At 36.2% G+C, this 23,070-nt stretch overlaps 1 protein-coding gene across 1 annotated transcript in view; it reads left to right on the top strand.

The window, feature by feature from the left end:
- CUBN (cubilin) overlaps nt 1–23,070 on the top strand; it is a 283,623-nt gene that overhangs the window by 28,591 nt on the left and 231,962 nt on the right. The window contains exons 14-17 of the mRNA XM_047868193.1: nt 1,926–2,160; nt 8,850–9,031; nt 10,858–11,020; nt 12,453–12,640. Coding sequence (XP_047724149.1) covers nt 1,926–2,160; nt 8,850–9,031; nt 10,858–11,020; nt 12,453–12,640 — 768 coding nt within the window. The remainder of the gene's footprint in view (nt 1–1,925; nt 2,161–8,849; nt 9,032–10,857; nt 11,021–12,452; nt 12,641–23,070) is intronic.

Raw genomic sequence — 23,070 nt, 5'->3', positions numbered from 1 at the left:
CAGGGTCACATGGTTTGTAAGTGGCCTGCAGTGACTCACACCCAGGCCACTCAACTCTGATGACTCTGAACTGCTGCATGAACACTCCTCAAATTCAGATCTGACCCTGAAGTTTTTAGTTCTTCTATCCCCAGCATTCATTACTCAGACTTTTCCAAATATTTATTTCTCAACCAACTCCTGGACTCATTAAAATGAACTTGTGTGTCTGGATAGATAAGGTGTTCCCTTGCAATTCTGTGAACTTTTCCCTGTGAACTGATGTTACAGGGGGTCATTGTACAATGGTCACAACACATTTTTTCCCTTGAGAAGGGAGGATTCTTTGGAGCCTGGTGACCCTATAATAGCATAAACTCCAAAATCAGTTTCCCAGTGGGTATGTTATGTGAATTTCCTTCCTTCCATTTAGTGTTCATGAATTCTATTTCCTGACATTGAAAACATTTTTCTTTCAAGAAAAGTCATTTTGTGAAAAAATGTTAATAGTTTTATTATCGATTTGTGAAATAAATTCAGCTGTTTTCCTTGGTTGTTTTGATTTTTAAATCTTATCTCCACAATTTGCACAATATAGTAGAAATTTTATAGAAATCAGGATAGTTCAGTTCATGAACATTTATTCAATTTTTATTGAAATTTCTTCAAGGACAAAAATGATGTAATGTTGGGTAACAGATCTTAAAAATACCCTAGTATAGAATTTCAAAAATATCCTGATATCCTTTTTCATTAGCTGAATGCTGTTGTTGTTTTAGATCACGATGGATATCAAATTCAACAGCTTCCTTTTAGCAGTTTGGCTGTTTTAAATGATACTATCCAAAAAATTTTTATTATATGAATTATATCATTATATTTGAGTTTGTACATTCTAACATTTTAACTTGGAAATGTATGTTTGGGTTTATTCTCTTCTACTTGTATGCTCAGAACACTTCAGATTACTTTTTCCCTGTTCTCCACTCTTGGTGTCACCTGTCTCTTAATGATATCCAACCACTGAAGACTTGGGGACTTTACACATATCTATACCATGCCTAGCTCAGTCTATACCTGAAGTTGTCAATCTGTTAGTATCTCATTAAGAGCTTCAGAGAACCCTCAGGAATCAGCATCTCCGGGGATCAGTGAACATTTGTGTGGATGCTGCACACTACAGATAATTCAGGTGATCAGGGTATACATTCTTGTGAATGGTAATATTTGTCAGTTAAACTTAATTCAAGGTAGGTTTTTTAGATGTCCATTGTATTTTACTGATTTCGAAGCATGATTGTCAGCTCTACATTTGAAGTGCCTACGTTTAATGGACTTGACAGTTAAATGAAATCTAGGTACATATATTTCATTAACCGATTCAGTAACAACTCAGTGGGTATTTTCAGTTATACAAGATAAGTGAGTTCTAGAGATCTGTTGTTCAACATAGTGCCTATAGTTAACAGCGCGATATCATGCACTTCAAAATTTGCTAGGAAAGTGGATCTCATGTTGTGTTCTGACCACTAAAAGAAAAAAAGAAAGAGAGACACAAGGAAACTCTGGGAGGTGTTGAATATGCCTAGCACACTGACTGTGGTGATGGCATCACAGGTGTTGGTATATGTCCAAACTCATCCAATTATACACATTTAATATGTATCGTTCTTTGTATATCAAGTATACCTTAATAAAGCTGTTAAAAATCTATTTCGTTAACATCAAGATTTTTGATATATTTTGATATTGGCAGAAGCCTAAGCAATTTTTAACACAAGTTATTTAATAATATGTACGGTTGTCATATGTGTTTGCAGATAATTGGGAAGTTATAGATCTGTCTCTTGAAAGGTGAATTAATATGAATGCTTCCTTATTGGGAGAAATGCTTTAGAATTGACATGGAAGTGAAAAATAATGTATTGTGACCTTTATGTTTTTAGGTGCTGCGTATCACTTTCACTTTTTTCCAGTTAGAATCAGTGAACAATTGTCCACACGAGTTTCTTCAGGTTCACGATGGAGACTCCTCTGCGGCGTTCCAACTTGGAAGATTCTGTGGCTCTGTTCCCCCTCATGAACTCCTCAGTAGTGACAACGCTCTCTATTTTCATCTCTACTCTGAACATTTAAGAAATGAGAGAGGCTTTACAATAAGATGGGAAACACAGCAACCAGGTAAGTGTAAACAAGAAGAAAAATAGAGCAAAATCTTGAGATCAGTAAATTTTCTGGATTAGTATTAGACTTGTGGATAACATTACATGTTTTGAGATCTAAGGATTATATAATACTTTTGTAATTCCTTTCACATCAAATAAATCTGCAATGCATTGAAATTTCATTTTGTGTTCAGAGATAATAAAATTTGGATGAATGAAAAAGATGAGAAATCATGAATCTGAATGGACCCCTTATGAAATTACTGAACAACATTTTTATAAACTTTACTGGTAAATTACTGCAGGGATATTGTTGATGACATTGTCTACTCCTTCACTTAGTATTCCTTATCTTAGTGACCATTTGATAATTCATTCTTTGCGTTGGTATTTTGCCTTTCGGAGGTCTACTTTTTTTTTTTCAGCTTTTTACTATACACTTTATAAACATGTAAAAAAGTAAAGAGAGCGGTACACTGAAGCTCCAATTCATTCATCAATAAATCTGTGCATTTATGTCTGGAATTTCTTATCTTTTCTATTGGTCTATTTATCCTTGTGGCACATTGGCTTAACTACTGAAATTTGAAATCTGGTAGTGTAAATCTTACAACATTGTCTTTTATAATATGCTCAATATGGGGCACCTTGTGGCTCAGTTGGTTGAGCATTAGACTCAATTTTGGCTCAGGTCATGATTCCAAGATCGTGGGATCAAGCCCCATGGGGACTCTGTGCTGAGCATGGGGCCTGCTTAAGATTCTCTTTCTCTCTCCCTCTGTCCCTCTCTGCTGCTCGTGTATTTGCTTTCTCTCTCTAAAAAAAATTTAAAAAATATATACATATTTATTATATATAAAATATATTATATTTTAAATATATATATTATATTTTACATATTATATATATATATTACAATTTTAGAATCAATTTTTAAATTTCCCCCCTCCCCAATCTTCTGGGATTCCTAAAAATATTGATCGTACCAATTTATGAACATGGACCATCTCTGTATTTATTTAGCCCTCTTATAATTTATCTTAGCGATGGTTTATAGATTCCATATATTTTGTTGTCTTTTTCTAGATATTGAATATTTTGTATTATGTAAAATGATGCATTTTTCTAAAATGGCATTTTTATTTGTTGTTACTATATAGAATTATGATGTATTTTTAAAACATATTTGATTTTGAATCTAGCCACATTGCTAAATTCATTAATCAATTCTAATAGTTTTTTTTAGTAGATTCTTTTGGATTTCTCTACATACACAGCTATGTTCTCAATGAATAAAGCCTGTTTTTCTTTGTTAAGAAACAAAATTTAATGGAGTAAATTTGAATCTAATTGTTTTTATGAAATAATCCTTGAATTGGTCAGGATCCTATCCAGCAAACAGAGGGGAGCCCTAAGGAATCATATAAAATGAAAAGTTTTTATAGGAAGGAATGGCAAGGCAAGAAGTTATTAGCAAAAGAAAAAGATTGATCCAGGCAAGGTCTTCCCTTAGGGGGAAGAGTAAGGGGTCTGATCATGCAGATTACCTCATCTTCCTTTGGGAGATGGAGAAAGCCCATATGGCAGAGTGGAAAATTCCTGACTGACAGGTTAAGATTATATTTCCGGGGAAGGTTGAAAGTACAATTAGACTAGGTATTAAGCCCAAGTTTGAGGACTTGGCCTAAGTGGCACCATTTTGGGTTTGTGGTTTTCCTTGTAACACCTTCCTTTCCAATCTTTGTAACTATTATTTCTTTCTTTCCCTCAACTTATTTATTGCCCTGGCTAGGACATCCAGTACAATGCTGAACAAAAGTGGTGGACTGGGCATTATTATCTTGTTCCCAACCTCATGGGAAATGTTCAGTATTTCACCATTGAATATAATGTTTTAGCTGTAAGTTTTTGTAGATAACTTTTATCAGATTAAGGAAGTTTGCTGCAAATTACTATTACTGTATAATAAATGACCCACAAATTTAGTGTTGTAGAACATTTATCATTTTATTATGTTTCTGATTTTGTGGACCAAGAATTTGGAAAGAGACCAATTGTCATTTGATTTGGTGAGCAGTTATTACCAGATGTTGGCTGGGATTGTAGTCACCTAAAGGCTCAGTGAGGCTAGAAACCCAAGCTCGCTCAGTTGATGCTGGCTTTTGGATAAGAGTTGAACCAGGCTGTTGACTTGAGTGCCTACATGTAGCCCCTCTGTGATGTTGGTCTTAGACTAGTGGAACTTCTTTCGTGGTCCTTGGTTTTTCTTAGAGCAACCATTTCAACAGACATGGGCAGGTGCTGCATGGCTTTTTCTGACCTATCTTGGAAGTCATATTGTTATTTCTGCCATTCTTTTAATTGGTTGAAACACTCATAAGCCCACCCAGATTCAAGGGGAGGAGACATAGACCCCATCTCAATGGAAGAAGTGTCAAAGATATTTTGAATGCTTTTAAACCATCTTACTTTTTATCCCTAGCTTGTCAAGAGTTTTTGTCATGAATGGATGTTGAGGTATATTAAATACTTTTTCTAAATCTATGGAGATGATCAGATGATGCTTCTTTTATTTTTCTTCTCTCCTCTCCTTCTGGGATTCAAATTACACATATGCTGGAGATTTTGACTATGTCTCGTAGCTCTTATATTTTTATTAGGCCTTCTAGAGTCTTTCCCTGTGCATATACAGCTTAAGATTCAGCTAAGGGCCCAAAGAAACTCCTATACCTTTTTGGGGTGCCATTGTCATGCAGCTGTCTTCTCTATAGTACCTTATTCGAAAATCTCAGCCACTCTGGTAGCCCCAAATTCTTAATTTTGTTTCTTTCACCCAGTAAGAGGATTGCTGCTCCTTGGACTCCCACTGCCCTGTGCTGTGTGTAATTTGGAAGCTGCCTGCAGGGAGAATCCTGGAAGGAACATGGGATTTATCACATGTGTTGCCCTTCCCTTCCCTCAAGATCACAGCCCTTCACTGTTTGCTTCTCAGTGCCTGAAAACAAAACTAAAACAAACAATAATTCCTTACAATTACAGAATCCTAATCATTGCTCACATTTATTTATTACAGAAACTGCTGTTATCCCAGAGTCTAGATTTTGCTGTTTATATCCCATGTGCCATTCCTCATGCTGTAAACAGGTAGTTAAATCAAGCTAGAGGTTCGATCCAGTTAAGTTTTATTTTTGAGGAGACAAAAATAATCACATTAGAAGGTACTGGATATCCACTTGTCTCCCTGTTATGACTGCAGCATTGATTTGAGTGTTTTGACTGTCCCTGGTTGATATTTCCATTAGAAACCTTCACACTTTCTGTAATGGTCTTAGCAACCCTTAGGTTCGTTGTTTAGGTTAGTTGTTCACTGGGGCTTTCAAAATGATGACAGTTGAATTTTATCATTTCTTCTTTATTTATTGTCTGGAGTTCTTCAATAGAGTTGATCTTTCTCATGTCAACTATTTGGTTACGCTCCCGTATAGATCATAAAGGAAACACAGGATACACGCTTGATTCTTTCTCCTAATATTTCCCTAGTATTCAAATTAATGACTTGGCTTCCTAGCTTTCTCCATAATGAACAATTAGTCATTATTTCTTTTATTTTTTATTGATTTTAATACTCAGGAACACACATTTTATCATATTTGATATAATCCATTCTAGACTTTTAATGTTAAAATGTTCCATATTTGGCTAGTGGGAGAACTGATAATTAGTTTCTAAGCCTCTTTGACCCAATAGAAACCCAAGTTTCTGTTATCTTTAGAAACTTTCTTGCTTTCTGCCCTGAAAGATTTTCCAGGTTCTTCATACATATTTATTGTGTTAGGACTGGAACAGTTCATACTCCTCTACCGGGAAATGGTATTTAGGTTTCATAACCTGGGTGCTAGGAGTGGCTATTGCTACTAGACTGAACAAAGTCTCTAGAACTTTCAGTGGAAAGAACTGGGAAATATTTTTATTATTTTTAAAGGAAAGGTATATCATGTATTCTTAGTGATCTTCCAAAATATTGGCATATTGAAATTACAGGTTTTTTAACTTTATGTTTGTACTTCTTCTCACTTCGTGAAATGAGTTCCCAGTGACATTCACATATTACCTATGTACTTAATCCTACTGTGTGAATTTTCAAAATAACAATACTAATATTATTACTAATAACATGATAACTGAAAGCCATTTAGTATTTCTCAATTATTCTTTTTGTACTTAATATACGTTTCACTCCAGTTCTGCAATCAAACTTTACAGTGTTTCAAAGCATCTTGGAATATTTCTCCTCTCCCTGTTTAAACTGCTAGCTTAATATAGTCATTTCGTTTTGCTTGTGAGTTTAAAGATTTCACTTTTTCATTTTTATTGAATTTTGCTCTATCATTATGTGAAACATATTCATAGTTCCAAAGCCAAATCAAACTTCATGGTAAATTTAGAGAAGTCTAGCTTTTATCCTTGTCCCTTCCATTTTATTCCTTTCTTCTCTAAAAGGTAACAATTTTGGGGGCACCTGGGTAGCTCAGTAGGTTAAGCAGCTGACTCTTGGTTTCGGCTCAGGGTATGATCTCCTGGCTTTGTGGGTTCGAGCCTGGCATTGACCTCTGTGCTGGCAACGGGGGGCCTGCTTGGGACCCTCTCTCTCCCTTTCTCTCTGCCCTTCCCCCACTAGAGCTGTCTCTGTCTCTCTCAAAACAAATAAATAAATTTTAAAAAAAGGTAACAATTTGTATTAGTCTTGGATTTAACCTTCCATTTCAAAACTATAAGCAGATAATCACATATAATCATATTTTTCCCTTTAAAAAAAGGTAACATACAATATACACTGGTTTGTAGTTTGCTTTTTCACTTGATGTGTCATAGAGACTAGTCCATAACTAGACCATAGTGTGCCATTAATAGACATCTCATACACTGTCTATTCAACCAGGACTTTCTCGTCGGATATTTGCCTTGCTTCCAGCCTTTTGGAATTCCAGATAGTACTGCGACAAAGTCCTTGTGAACTTGTCTTGTTGCATTTTTGCCAGTGTATCTTTGAGATCAATTTCTAAAAGTGTGGTTGCTTCGTCAAAAAATAAATGCCTAACTTTTTGCTAGACTTTGCCATAGTCTCCTCTGTAAGAGTTGTACTCTCTTGTGTTCTCATCAGCAATGTATGAGAGTGCCTATTTCCCCACAGCACCACCAGAATTTGTTTTCAATATTCTGGATATTTATCATTCTGAGAGCTAAGAAATGGTGTCTCAGCAAAGTTCTTATTTGTATGTCCCTTGTTGAGAGTGAGGCTGAACATCTTTTCCATGTAAAAGGACATTTGAATTTTTACCAGTGAACTCTTTGTTTATGTCTCTACTCCTTTTAGAAGCTCTTCATATATTAGAGATGTTAATTCTTTGTATTACATATTGAATTTTTTCCCCCAGGTCTCCGTTAACATTTTACTTTGCTTATGGAATTGTAATTCTTTTTACCCATATGGTAATTGAACTTCCAAATTTTAGGAAACTTCTCTGCCTCTGAGCAACTGAGGTGTTTTTGTATTAGGAACAGTGAGAATCATGTAACTAACTTGTCTCATTTTTTGCCTTGGCAAAAGACTTGTCTACTAAGTAACCTGCGTAGTTATGTAGATCCCACATCTTGCATATCTGAGATACCACCTTATTTTATTTTTTCTAATTTATATTTACTACAGTCTAGATTTTTATTTAGTATCTCTATTTTTCAGTTTTACATTAGTATTTCTTATAAGCCATCACAGACTCTTCGTTAAGTAAATGTGAGTATTAATAAAGGAAAGATTCTTCCAGTCACTGACATACAACTCTGGGGGGTAATTAATTGAGTGGTAGTGGAGTGGGTGTCACAAAGCCTGGTCCCACCTTTCTTTCACTCCATTCCTGAGCAAGGCAACTGCCCATGCATATTTGAATATGTTCAATTTATAAAATGAAGAGTTTAACTATTATCCTAGTGTTAAGAAATTTTCTCACATGAAAAGTATGTAGCACTTAACTATTCTAATGTATGAAACAATCTGGTTTGTTGAAAGACATAGGGGTAACGGAAGTTCTGGAACTTTTTAAGAGTTAAAAATAACTTTTTGGAGCACCTGGGTGGCTCAGTTGGTTAAGCATCCGACTTCGGCTCAGCTCGTGATCTCACGGTTCATGAGTTGAGCCCCATATCAGGCTCTCTGCTGTCAGTGCAGAGCCCGCTTCAGATCCTGTGTCCCCCTCTCTCTCTGCCCCTCCCCCACTTGAGCATGCGTGCTCTGAGTCTCTTCTCTCATAAACAAATGAAAAAAGCTTTACAAAAAAGAGAACTCTTTAAGAACCAGAACTTGTAAAAGTTATGCAGAAATTAATCTCCCTCAAAGTGAAAACAATATATCTATTATCTCATTATTCATCCCTCAGACAGTTCAGCACTGTATTTTAAAATCATATCACCATGTAATAGCTGATAAGCACAGAGCTCAATCATGTGACTCATTCATTTATCAGTTAATATTCCTAGATGTATAACTGTATCAAATTGGAAAACTGAAAGCCTTGTTTAATTTATGAGGGTGTCCCAAATTGTACGTAGATATTTCAACAAAGCTTGTCTTCTTGCAATAAAGGCTTCCATAACGCTATATAAATTGTAACATGTATACAAATGTCAAGTTATTTTTTCCTCTTATTTTAGAGTGTGGAGGTGTACTGACAGGCACTTATGGTTCTATTAAGTCTCCGGGATATCCTGGAAACTATCCTTCAGGAAGAGATTGTGTCTGGAAAGTTATAACCAGTCCTGGCCTCTTGATAACATTTACTTTTGGGACCTTGAGTCTGGAGCACCATGATGATTGCAGCAAAGATTATCTTGAGGTAAACAAATGTAATTAGATAGAACATGTCATGATATGGTTAGAACTCAAAGAGCTATGGTTTGGTGATACCTGTGGATGACTTCAATTTCCTTGCAATAGTTAGATATAGTCTTCAGTAGGCAGCCAATGTCTGAGCCTTTGCTGATTCCTTATTCTTAATTGTGCCAGCTTGTTGCTTCTTCTGGGTCTCATTTGAATCTGGGAAATAGACTGCCTTACTTTTCCCTGTCATTTCCTGGAAGCCCAGTTCCCTAATAAGGGAATAGAAGAATTAACAAAATAAACATTTAGTAACGGGTATCTTTTCCAATGCAGAATCAAGATTTCAGTTACCTATGGGAACCCAACATGTTATTTCACAAGCTGGCTATAGTGTTCCATGAAGAAAAATAACTTAAGAGCAATTGTGTTGTAATGCATTGCTAAAGGGTGAGCCTAGAATATACTCATAATTGTCATTGGGAGAAGAGCCAATCTGTGTCCCTCCTGGTTACCATTAGCAAAAGTTTAAATTATACAAGTAGAAAAATGGGCTGTTGTATTCAAATGCCCTAAGCGTATAGGTATATCTGAAATGTTGCTCTGCATTTATAGACTGAAAAGATCATTGAGAAGACTGAGTTTTTACATTGCTCTTGTCTTTTTGTTACCATAAATCACAGTAGTCCTTGCAGTAGTGATAAAGACAATATGCCCTTCCAAGTCCATTAGAGAATGGAGGGCTTTGGAATTACTCACAAAGGATAGAAAGGTGTGACTGACAAACAGGGATCTCCACAAATGAAAGTCATTAGTAATTTAGCAGTTGTAATGGATTTGAAACCTTTGGGAATGACTGGAAGATCTACCCCTCCCTGGAAAATTTCAGCAACATAATCCTTTAAATGTTGACAGTAGCATGGATTTTTTGAAATTAATTTCAGTGAGTTTCATCATATTAAAATTAGAGGCTTTGTTTTTTGCTCCTACATAATTCCTTGATACATATATAATAGAAAGCATTAATCATTCTGATAATATTGAAATGCTTCTCACTTCTCAACAATATTTCAAGGAACTAGTTATATATAGGAATAGAATAATGCTGTCCTATAGCTTTGCGGCCAATAGAAAAAGTAATTTGAGTGGACGGAATTTGCCATGTTAAAATATTATTTTGTTCACTGATGTTTGGTGTTCTATGATGTACAGGATTTGCAGTTACAAAGAGTTATAGAGAGGTTACTGTGATTATTTAAGAAATTAAAAACCAACAATTAAAAAGAATTTCTCAGATCATACGATCATTATCACAGTACCTTAACAGTACATACTTTTAAGTATCACAGTACCTTAAAAGTATATACTTTTAAAATACATTTAAACTGTCTTTATGTTGTGTCTGATCTGACTTCACTTCCTTTCCACCTCTGATCCTTCTGAAACAAGTTGTGAATCAGTCAACATTGTTAAGCATTCCTTCTTCTATTTTCTTTCAATATATTCATTTTCTCCTTCTCAATTACTAGCAATTAATTTATCATTTGAAAACAAACACCTGGTGAGGGGGGGAACCTAGGAAAGAAAACATAGAGAAAGATTCATGAGAAGATTTCAAAGTACACATCTAGCCTCGGAATTAGGATTTAGACAGAAGATATGGCATCAGGGATGATGGGTGCAGGGGACTACCCTTTAGTGAGCTGCAGCTGATATGTGCGAGATGGGAAAACCTGTAAGAGCCACCAGTTTCAAATGACAGGTTTTCTGAAGTTAAGGTACAAAATCACTCGTTTTGTCAACATCTGACCTGTTTGTGCTTAATGGTTCGTTCTTTTGTTTTAGATTCGAGATGGTCCTCTGTATCAGGACCCCGTTCTTGGAAAGTTCTGCACCACTTTCTCTGTACCACCACTGCAGACCACAGGTCCCTTTGCCAGAATTCATTTTCATTCTGACAACCAGATTAATGACCAAGGCTTCCATATCACCTACTTAACGTCAGCATGTAAGTAACCTGAACAACTGGGAGCTTCATATGAATGTGAGGGACTGTGCTATGCTTTTATGCTTAGAGCTTGTGTTGACATCTTAAAACAACCCAGCAAACAATGAAAAACAAGAAAATACTCTGATTTAAAAAAAAAGTTTTTTAATGTTTATTTATTATTGAGAGACAGAGGGAGACAGAGCATGAGCATGGGAGGGACAGAGAGAGGAGGAGACACAGAATCTGAAGCAGGCTCTGGGTTCTGAGCTGTTAGCACAGAGCCTGACGCGGGGTTTGAACTCACAAACCGTGAGATCATGACCTGAGGCAAAGTTGGATGCTTAACCGACTGAGCCACCCAGGTGGCCCCTCTATGATTTTTACTTTGGGGCTTTTATTCTTAACATACATCATTGTGCTCTGATGAGAATTCACAGGAAAAACACCTTTCAAGTCTCAATATCAGGAAAACTAACAGTGAACACCTTCCACAGGTCTTTCTTCATTTACTCTGCCTTCGGGCTGAATTTATAGTGAACTTTTTGTAATCTGTGTGGTCGGTGCATACTTGTTCTCTGTGCATGTCATTCCCCCCTGAGCCCATCCTGCTATTCTCTGTTCATTATTCCTTTAACTGGATTCATTTGTCTAGTTGTATATATATTTTTTGTCACATGTCTTTTATAAACTGCCTCAAATCTTTCTGGAATGAAGGAGAACATAAACGTATTTAAAAGGCAATTTGGGGGCGCCTGGGTGGCTCGGTCGGTTGAACGTCTGACTTCGGCTCAGGTCATGATCTCACGGTCCATGAGTTCGAGCCTCGCGTCGGGCTCTGTGCTGACCGCTCAGAGCCTGGAGCCTGTTTCGGATTCTGTGTCTCCCTCTCTCTCTGCCCCTCCCCTGTTCATGCTCTGTCTCTCTATGTCTCAAAAATAAATAAACGTTAAAACTTAAATAAATAAATAAATAAATAAATAAATAAATAAATAAAAGGCAATTTGTAGGGGCACCTTGGTGGCTCAGTCAGTTAAGCGTCTATCTCTTGAGGTCGGCTCAGGTCATGATCTCTTAGTTCGTGGGCTCAAGGCTGCTTGAAATTCTCTCTCCCTCTCTCTCTCTGCCCCTACCCTGCTCATGCTCTCTCTTTCTCTCTCAAAATAAATAAATAAACTTAAAACAATCAAAGAGCAATTTGTAGAAGAGGACGTTAGATTGGAAGTTAGATTACGCATCTCTGTGTCTATTTCTTTAGGCTCTACATGGATGTTCCACAAGCACACAACAAACTGAAAATATAATTGGAGACATAAACCTGTACAGGGTGAATTAGGTGGATATATGATTGTGTGTGTATGGGTGTAAGTTTCTAAAAATGGTATGTAATACCTGAGGGTCACAGGCATGGCCATTCGCATGACCTTTCCCTTCTCTTCCCTGTTCTCTTCAGCGGATCTACATTGTGGAGGAAACTACACAGACCCAGAGGGCCTTCTCTTTTCTGACTTGTCTGGACCTTTCACTCACAACAGACAATGCATCTATATTATAAAGCAGCCCCTAGGAGAACAAATACAGGTCAACTTCACCCAGGTGGAGCTGGAAGGCCAGAGTGGCTGTGCTCAGAGTTATATTGAGGTAACTTTTACTACTCCTAGGCCCTTAGATGATGTTTATCAACATTTTTATATTCTCTACAGTCTAGTGGTTTTCAAGCAGTTGTAGGGCTAGCAGCGTGCAGATTCTCTGGATGATCTGGATGTTAGGAATGCAATTCTGTGTCCTATCTCAGACCTACTGAATCAGAACCTCTTGGGATATATGCCCAGTAATCTGCACCCCAACCGTCCCAGTGATTGTGACTCAGGCTAGAGTCTGAGAACAACTGTTCTAGAGAGTAGGAAAGAATTTGCCAAAAATAGATCTATAGTTGGTGAAACAGGAGATTGGTAATGAAATAGCAAAGGACAGAAATGTAAGCTGAGACTAGGAACTCAGATGCTATGAAACTGACCCTTAATAACTAAGGTGAGTGCAAATAAGAAGGACTAATAAGTTGTACTAATAAGACATCGTTTTCATGGATTGTCCTGGAAACTCAACCCAGAAAAGGAAAAGGATTTGCCCAGGTGAGCTGGTTATTCAGTGGCAGAGAAGTCAGGGTGTTGAACAGCCCTTGTTTTGGAGTTTAGTTTCTTTTTCCTTCATCAGCACTACTTCTCTCTCAAAAAACTTTAGCTCTGATTTAAGTGTGTGTAATTATTGTAATAACAAAGAATATCTGAAACAAAAAGGCAGTTTTTGTTTGCCTGGCCTGGTATTTCTTTTGCTTAATTATCGGTCAAGCCACAAATTAAAGTGTTTAGCAAGAAAGACAAAACACTTTTTGTTGGGTGCAATCATTTTATATAAACTCAGAGAGGCATTGACAGTTTTGTTTGCTCATGGAGTTAGACCCAATTTATTTTTCCAGGAAAAACCTTTGTAACCCCTTGCCCTCTTCCCTCCTTTATGTGTAGTGAGGAAACAAAAAATCTTAGCATAAGATCTGGATTTAGCTGAAAAATGAAGTACACTGACCATGGCACCACAGCAATATTTATTTTATTGAAGCGCAGTTGAGATACACATCACATTAGTTTTGAGTGTGTACAACATAATGATTCAACATTTGTATACGTTGCAAAATGATCACCACATAAGTGTATTTACCTACCTGTAACCGTACAAAGTAACACTTTTTTTCGTATGATGAGAACTTTTAAGATTTCATTTTTAGTAACTTTCAAGTTTGCAGTACAGTATTATTGATTATAGACCCCATGTTGTACATTACTTCCTCATGGTTTATTTCTTTTATGACTGAAAGTTTGTAGCGACACTCATGAGGTCCATCTGTGTTGTTGCAAATGGCAAGATTTCATTCGTTCTCATCTTCTTTGTCCATTCATCTATCATTGGACACATAGGTTGTTTCCATATCTTGGGTATTGTAAATAATGCTGCAGTGAACATAGACGTGCATATATCTTTTTCAAATTAGTGGTTTCCTTTTCTTTGGTTAAATACTAAGAAGTAGAATTGTTGGATCATATTGTACTTGTATTTTTAATTTTTTGAGGAACTTCCATATTGTTTTCAATAGTGGTTACACCCCCACCAACAGTTCCTTTTTTTTTTTTTTTTTACCACATCTTCACTAACATTTGTTATTTTTTTGTCTTTCTGAGAATAACTATTCGCACAGGTGTGAGGAGTTATCGCAGTTTTGATTCGCATTTCCTGGACAATTAGTGAGGTTGAGCATCTTGTCACAAGTCTGCTGAACATTTGTGTGTCTTCTTTGGAAAATGACTGCTCAGATCCTCTGCCAATTTTTTAATCAGATTTTGTTTGTTATTATTGAATTGTGTGATTTCTTTATATATTTTGGTTTTTAACTATTTGATATATGATCTTCAAATGTCTTCTCCCATTCATTAAGTTGCTTTTTTGTTTTGTTCATAGTTCCCTTCACTTTGCAGAAGCTTTTTAGTATTTAGTCTTTGTTCATTTTTCTTTTGTCACCATTGCTTCTGGAGTCAGATCCAAAAAGATATCGCTAAGACCAATGTCAAAGAGCTTCCCACATGTTTTCTTCTAGGAGTTCTGTGGTTTCTGGTCTTATGTCCAAGACTTTAATCCATTTTGAGTTAATTTTGTGAATAGTGTAAGATAGTGGTCCACTTTCATTCTTTTGCATGGGGCGGTCCAGTTTTATCAACACTGTTTATTGAAGATATTTCTTTTCCCCATTGTACGTTCTTGCCTCCATTGTAAATAATAAACCCAATATAATTGGGTTTATTTCTGGGTTTTCTGTTCGGTTCCATTGATCTTTGTGTCTGTTTCTGTGCCAGTACTATACTGTTTTGATTACTCTAGCTTTGTAGTGTAGTTTGAAATCAGGGAGCATGCTACCTCCAGCTTTGTTCTTCTTTCTCAGTATGGCTTTAGCTATTTAGAATCTTTCGTGATTCTCTACAAATTTGAGGATTGTTTGTTCTCTTTCTGTAAAATGCTGTTGGAATTTTGATAGGGGTTGAATCAAATCTGTATATCACTTTGGGTAACGTGGACACTTTAACAACATTAATTCTTCCAGTCTATGAGCACAGAATATCTTTACACTTATTTGTGTCTTCTTCAATTTCTTTCATTAGTGTTTATAGTTTTCAATGTACAGGACTTTTACTTCCTTGGTTAAATTTATTCTATTCTATAGAATAAATTTATTTTATTCTTTCTGATACAGTTGTAATGGAGATTATTTTCTGAATTTCTCTTTCTGAGACCTTGTTACTAGTATATAAAAATGCAACATAGTTCTGTATATTGATTTGACACTCTGAAGCTTTACTGAATTTATTAGCTCTAATGGTTTTTGGTCTGCTATGTAGGATTTTCTATATATAAATCATGTCTTCTGCAAATAGTTGCTGTTTTACTTCTTCCTTTCCAACTTGGATACCCTGCCCCCTTTTTTTCATTTCCTTGTGTATTCACTTGCTAGGGATTCCAATATTATGTTAAATAAAAGAGGCAAGCATAGGCATCTATCTTGTTCCTGATTTTAAGGGAAAAGCTTTTAGCTTTTCTTCACTGAATAATGTTAACTGTGGGCTTGTCATATATGGCCTTTATTATGTTGAGGTTACTCTACCTATACCCACTTTGTTGAGGCTTTTTATCATAAATGGATGTTGAATTTATTCGAATGCTTTTTCTTTGTCTATTGAGATGATCGTATGATTTTTATCCTTCATTTTGTTAATGTAGTATGTCACAATAATTTATTTGCATATACGAAAACATCCTTGCGTTCCTTGGAATAAATCACACTTGATTGTGATACATTATTCTTTTGATATATTGTTGAATTCAGTTAATTGATATTTTGCTGAGGATTTTTGCATCTAAGTTCATCAGGAGTATTGGCTTAGAATGCTTTTTTTTGGTGGTGTTTTTGTCTGGTTTTGGTATTAGGGTAATGCTGGACTCAGAAAATGAGTTTGGAAGCATTCCTTACTTTTCAAATTTTTGAAAGAGTTTGAGGTGGATAAGTTTTAAATCTTTGAATGGTAGAATTCATCACTGAAGCCTGGACTTTTGATTGTTGGTTGATTTTTGACTATTGACTCAATCTCTTTTTTAATAGCTGGTCTATTCAGATTCTCTCTTTTTCATGATACAGTATAGGTATAAGTTTCTAGGAATTTATCCATTTCTTTTAGTTTGTCCAATTTGTTGGCATATAATTTTTCAAAGTAGTTTCTTTTTTCAACGTTTTTATTTATTTTTGGGACAGAGAGATACAGAGCATGAACGGGGGAGGGGCAGAGAGAGAGGGAGACACAGAATCGGAAACAGGCTCCAGGCTCTGAGCCATCAGCCCAGAGCCCGACGCGGGGCTCGAACTCACGGACCGCGAGATCGTGACCTGGCTGAAGTCGGACGCTTAACCGACTGCGCCACCCAGGAGCCCCTCAAAGTAGTTTCTTATGATCCTTTGTATTACTGTGGTATCTGATAACTTCTCTTTCATTTCTGGTTTTCTTTTGTTTGAGCCCTCTGTTTTTCTCGGTTAGTGTCACTAAATGTTTGTCAATTTTGTTTATCTTTTCAAAGAACCAGCTATTAGTTTCATTGATTAATTTGTGCTCTCTTAAATCTGTATTTCATTTATTTTCACTCTGATCTTTATTATTTCTTACCTTCTACTAATTTTGGAGATAATTTGTTTTTCTTTATCTAGTTCATTTAGGTGTAAACTTAGGTGGTTTATGTGAGATTTTTCTCATTTCATGAGGTAAGCCTAAATCTTGCTTGCCTCTTAGAACTGCTCTTGCTGCATTCAATACATTTTGGTATGATGTATTAGCATTTTCGTTTGACTCCAGGTAGTTTTAAAAATTTATTCTTTGATTTGTTCATTGACCCATTGGTTTTCAGTAGCATGTTGTTTAATCTTCACGTTTGTGATTTTTAAAGATTTCTTCTTATAATTGATTTCTAGTTTCATACCATTGTAGTTGGAATAGATGCTTGATATGATTTCAGTCTTCTTATATTTATTGAGAATTGTTTTCTGTTCTAACATATGATCCAACCTGGAGAATGTTCCATGTGAACTTGAGGAGAATGTATGTTTTGATGCTTTGGGGTGGAATGTTCTGTATATATCTGTCAAATCCATGCGGTATAATGTGTCATTTAAGGTTGATGTTCCATAGTAATTTTCTGTTTGGATGATCTATCCATCGATGTAAATGGGGTACTAAAGTTTCCTACTATAACTCTATTATTGTCAATTTTTCCCTTTAGGTGAGTTAGTATTTGCTTTACATATTTAGGTTCTTTCCTGTTGGGTACATAAATACTTATAAATGTTATACCTTCTGTTGGATTGACCCCTTAATCATCATGTATTGCCTGTCTTTGTCTTTTATAAGCATCTTTGTTTTAAACTCTATTTTATTTGATATTTGTATAGCTACCCCAACTTTCTTTTGGTTCCCATTTGTGGGAAATATCCTTTTTCATCACTTCACTTTCAACCCATGTGTGTCCTTACATCTGAAGTGAGTCTCTTGTAGGCAACATATAGATGGGCCTTGTTTTTCTATTTTTATTTTTTTAATACATCCAGCCCCTCAATGTATTGGAGAATTTAGCACATTTACATTTAAAGCAATTATTGGTAAGTATGTACTTACTCTACTTTGCTTATTGTTTTCTTTGTGTTCTGTAGTTACTCTCTGTTCCTTTTTTCTTCTATTTGGCTTATTCTCTTGTGTTTTGATGACTTTCTATAGTAGTATGCTTGGATTCCTTTTTCATTATCTTTTGTATATCTACTATAGGTTTTTGCTTTGCGGTTACCATGAGGCTCACATATAACAGCCTATATTTATAACAATTTATTTTCAGTTGACAGCAAATTAAATTTTAACACATTCTAAAATTCTACATTTTTACTACCCCCACTACATTTTATCTTTTTGATGTCACATTTTACATCTTTTTATTTTGTATATCCCTTCAGTAATTATTTGGTTATCATTATTTTTTTTTACTACTTTTGTCTTTTAATCTTCTTACTAATATTATAAGTGATTAATTCATTCTTTATATTTACCTTTACCAGTGAGATTTTTTACTTTCATATTTGTTCTTGTAACTGATACGCACCCTTTCTTTTTAGCTTAAAGAAGTTCTTTTAATTTTTCTCATAAAATTGTTTAGTGTTGAATTCCTTTAGCTTTTATTTATCTGGAAAGCTCTATATCTCTCTGTCAGTTCTGAATGATAACCTTGCTGAGTAGAGTATTCTTGGCTGGAAGTTGTTTTCTTTCAGCACTTTGAACATATGCTCCTCAATTCTTGCCTGCAAATTTTCTGCTAAGAAATCTGCTGGCAGTGTTATGGTGGTTCCTTTATACATAACACGTTTTTCTCTTACTGTTTTTAAGATTCTCTCTTTAACTTTTGACATTTTAATTATAGTGCGTCTTGGTGTGGGTCTCTTTGAATTCATTTTCTATGGACCTCTATGGGCTTCCTGGATCTGGATGTTTCTTTCTTTCCCCAAATTAGGGACTTTTTCAGCCATTATTTCTTCAAATAAGTTTTCTGCCCCTTTCTCTCTCCTCCCTCGGGGACCCCTATAATGTGGCTGTTATTCTACTTGATGATGTCTGATAGGTTCTTTAAGCTATTTTTGGTTTAAATTTTTTTTCTTCTTGCTGCTCTGTTTGTGAGTTGGACTGTCCTGTCTTCCAGCTCACTGATTCTGTCTTCTGCTTCATCTCAATTGTTGTTGAACCCTCCTAGTGTATTTTTCAGAGCAGTTATTGTGTTCTTTATTTCTGTGGCTTCAGTTTGGTATTTTCTTATACTTTCTGTCTCTTTGTTGAAGTTCTCACTGTGTTCATCCATTCTTCTTCAGAGGTCAGTGAGCATCTTTATGACCATTACTTTGAACTCTTTATCAGGTAAATTATTTATCTTTATTTCATTAAGGTATTTCCCTCCCTGCCTCCTTACACCCCCCACCCCCCGCCCCGCACTCCTAGGGTTTTATCTTATTCTTTCATTTGAACATATTCCTCTGTCTCCTCATTTTGTTTATCTCTCTGTGTCCCTTTCTATGTATCAGGTGTAACAGCTATCTTTCCAGGTCTTATATGAATGATCTTTTGTAGGAAATAAACCTTATCATTTAACCTTGCCCTAAGCCTTCAGTGTCTTTCAAACCTTTGTGATTGTCTAAGCAGCCTGACTTTTTCTTGGTAGGTCCCAGTTATTGAGGGTATGCCAAGACCTATGAGTGTTCCCGAGAGGCGAACTCAGTCAGCACTTAGTTTCAGGCTGATTAGAAGCTAGATCCTCAGGCAGCAGCTTTTATGGTATGCAAATATATACAATCCTGTGGGACCTCAATTGTACCCTCTGCTGGCTCTGGGTCAAGTGATCTAGATGTGTCCCCTTAGCAACAGTTGCAAATTTCAAGGCTCCATATGAGTGTTTGGACTTTTTTCTGGGAGGTATTGTTGAGATGTAGTAAGATCAAGTACGAGCTCAAAGATGCTTTCCTATAGCCTCTGTTTCCCAAGAACACTTTCGTAACCTGAAATTCCTGTCAGGTAGATAGGAATGTGTTTCACAGCAAGTCTGGGAATGTGTTTCAGTCTGCTGTCTGTGCAGTGCCCTATGGTGATAGCCTGCCAAGAATTTTCTTTCCATTTGTTTCAGACCCATAGGACCTAGGCCCAAACCCCCTTGGCCATGAGAACCAGACAGATTCTCATGGGACATTCCTTGTATGGATTGCATCAGCTGGCTGGCTTTGGTGGTGCCACTGTGAAGGAGCATGCAGGGGTGGGGCGCTCACTAGGTCATCATTGGCAAGGCCAAGGTGGAGTGGCATATGAGGGTGGGGCACTCACCTAGCTGACTTTGGGTAAACTGCTGAATAGTGGTGTACAGGAGTGGGGTGCTTGTCCACCTTAGACGGGCTCATGGGGTGCAGCACATAAAGTCTGAGCATGCCCACAAGCACTAGAAGGTTAGAAGGAAAATGCTGAAAATGGTACCTGCCAGTGTCTCTGTCCCCAGAGGGAGCTTCTTAGGCTCCTGCTCTTCTGGCGGGTGCTTTAAGAACAGTAAATGAATCTCCTTTACTTACTAAGTGCTTTTCAAACTGCTGCTTCTGTACTAGGTCCCAGGGTGAGTGAGTCTGTGTGTGAGCTCTTGAATAGTGAAGTCTCCACTCCTTACAGCCATATGGTTCCTGGACCTAAGCCTCACTGGTTTTCAAAACCAGACATTTTTGGGCTCTCATCTCCTTGGTGTAGGTTCCAAGATTTGGGTCCCTCATGTGGGGACAACCCCCTTGCTCCTCAGGGAGATTGTGAGATGCCTCAACTGTGGGCTGCTGTACTAGAGATGGTGTTTTTGGAGAGACTGTGTCTCCCATTTTGATGTGCCCCTTTTATTTCTTGTTGTGGAGGAGCTTGTTCAGGTATTTTTCAGGCCGTCTTCAGAGGGAATTTTTCTGTATGTAGCTGTAGATTGTTGTGTTCCTAGGAGGAGGTGAGTTCAGGAACTTTCTATGCTGTCATCTTAAACTGCTTCTCTGGATTCAGCAACATAGTTGTTTTTTTTGTTTTTGTTTTTTTGTTTTTTTCTTAAACCAGAGACTTTTGACTTAGATGGTGAGGTAAACGTGTATACTCATTCCGTTTGTGTTCTCTTAAGTATCTCATAAAATACGTTAAAGTTTTATGCTATCTATTTTAGATACATTTATGTAAATAAAAATTAAATTTCCAACATCTGCTTTTTAAGAACAGTAAAAATAGCTTGCACGTAGAGACTACTTACTATGTACCAAGTGCTATTCTAAGCCTTTAAAATACTATAAAATTTATATAAAATATAAATATAAATATAAGATTTACTATAAAACACTCTAATAAATTAAGTAGATAACCATTACTAACTTTCTACTGTCTGTTGGATGTGATACACGTTTTACATGAGTTAATTCATTGAATCTTCACAACAACTGTTATTATTCCTTTGTGATATGAGGAAACTGAGGCCCAGAGAAGTTGTCACTTGCCCATGGTTACATGTCTGTGGAGTAGGGGAGCTGGACGCTGAATTCGTTCCAGTTGTACTGTTCTCTGATAAGAACAGAAACACAATTGTGTAGCTATGACTACAAAAGGTGGCTCACCTTCCATAAGAAGGAAGCTCTTATGAATTTCCCAATTCCATATGTGGCTCCCTGGTCACAGGACTATAATACGGAACCAGGCACAATGCTTTTCTCAGACAGGAAGAACTATAACTCTAATTTTTAGGGAAATCTGAGTACCTTTCTATTAGGGACTATGTGGTGGTTCTAATGACTCGAAGCAGTCATCAAAGCATCTGGAATGATATATCCTCTCTGGCATTGCAGTGCTCTCTAACTGAATTTCCATAAGGCGTTACATGAATTCTGAATTGCTGTGGAAAGTTATTAAAAAAAGCAACAACTAGCATCCAAAGAGTTAATTTTATAAAACAGAGTGGGAGAATGTTTTATGGCCAGAAGAGGATTATAGTTAATTTATCCAGGTTCTTATTTATTTTTTTCAGTCATTTGATGACTGTAGAAGCTTGGAAAATTCTTCATCTGGATGTTTCAGTTTCTACTTCCACAAGATGCCCTACCTATCCTTCAAACTTTGTGATAATAAGTAAAGGCAGTGAATGATAAAAGAAGTGTCAGCAATTAAAAACATAATAAGAATGCAAGGTTTTCCTAGGCCAGATTTCTAACTCCTGCCTTGAATTTATCAGTTCAGAGACAGCGGATAAGACCTTTCATGGCTGGCCATTGAAGTATTGACATTCTGATGTGCACACACACTCAAAGTCTTGATCAGATTTCCCTCAGGGGTTGTTGATGGAAAAAAATACAAGAGTGCCATTAGAAGGACAGGACATGTATAGTGATTTAAATAATTGAATAGATTTTCTATTATGTCCTTGACCATCCTAAAGGAATACAATCGATTTATAGAATTTTAGCACCAGCAAGGGCCTCAGAGGTCATCTAATTTAAATTCCTAGTTTTACCAATGAGGAAATTGAGGTCACAAAGATCAAACTCTAGTTACTGTCAGAATAGGATTTAGATGCACCTTCATGGGATTCTGGATAGACATATGTTGACTCACATCAATTTCTTGCCAGTAAATCATATCCCTCTATTGGGGTAATTAGTGAATTAACCCATTTTATTTCTAAAAAGTGCGTATATTTCTTTTCATGTCCTTCAGACAGTAGGCATGGAAGAAAGTGGTGCTGGAACCAAATTCAAATGGCATTATTATGAATCAATATATTGCTCCCTGAAATGATGGTTTCATTTTTTAAAGGTATATCTAAAAAGTTAATGTTTAAGCAAAGGAATAAAAAAAGAATAATGGTATTTTAGGTACATTAATGGTTTGGAGAGCAGATGACTTTGCCATTTACTAACTCTATGAGAGAGAAAAGACCACCCAAAATTTTAGAAAGAGTGAAAAGCAGAGAGGGAATTCTAGAGAGATCTGGGAGAATGATAATAGAAAACTTTCTTTTGAAGGAATAGATGCCCCTCTAAAAATCCTAGATCTTCTCATTATGTAGTTCCAGTTGGCTTTTGCCATGTGAACATATCCTTTAAATGAAGATGTTATTGCCTAGTCTATCTTTTTTCATGTATAGTGTAGTTTTGAAAGAATTTTTGCTCAGTAAGAGAGCTCTGTAAAACTTTTATTGAGAATAAAATTTAACTATAGAAGATAATAAATATGGTATTGGCCAGACCCAGTATAGCATATCTTTATTTTCCTTTTTGTTTAACAAGAAGCACACATTTATGAATTAATTCTTGGATTTATATCTCTCTCTCAACTAAAGTTTCTGCTTTTAAAAACACACATTGCCCATGGGTGATGTAATGTGGCTGGTAACAAAATAATGAGTAC

This window comes from Prionailurus viverrinus, chromosome B4 (assembly GCF_022837055.1).
Source record: "Prionailurus viverrinus isolate Anna chromosome B4, UM_Priviv_1.0, whole genome shotgun sequence".
In the NCBI taxonomy this organism is placed as follows: Eukaryota; Metazoa; Chordata; class Mammalia; order Carnivora; family Felidae; genus Prionailurus; species Prionailurus viverrinus.
The sequence above is the reverse complement of the archived record's forward strand: the minus strand, read 5'-3'. Positions and strand labels throughout refer to the sequence as shown.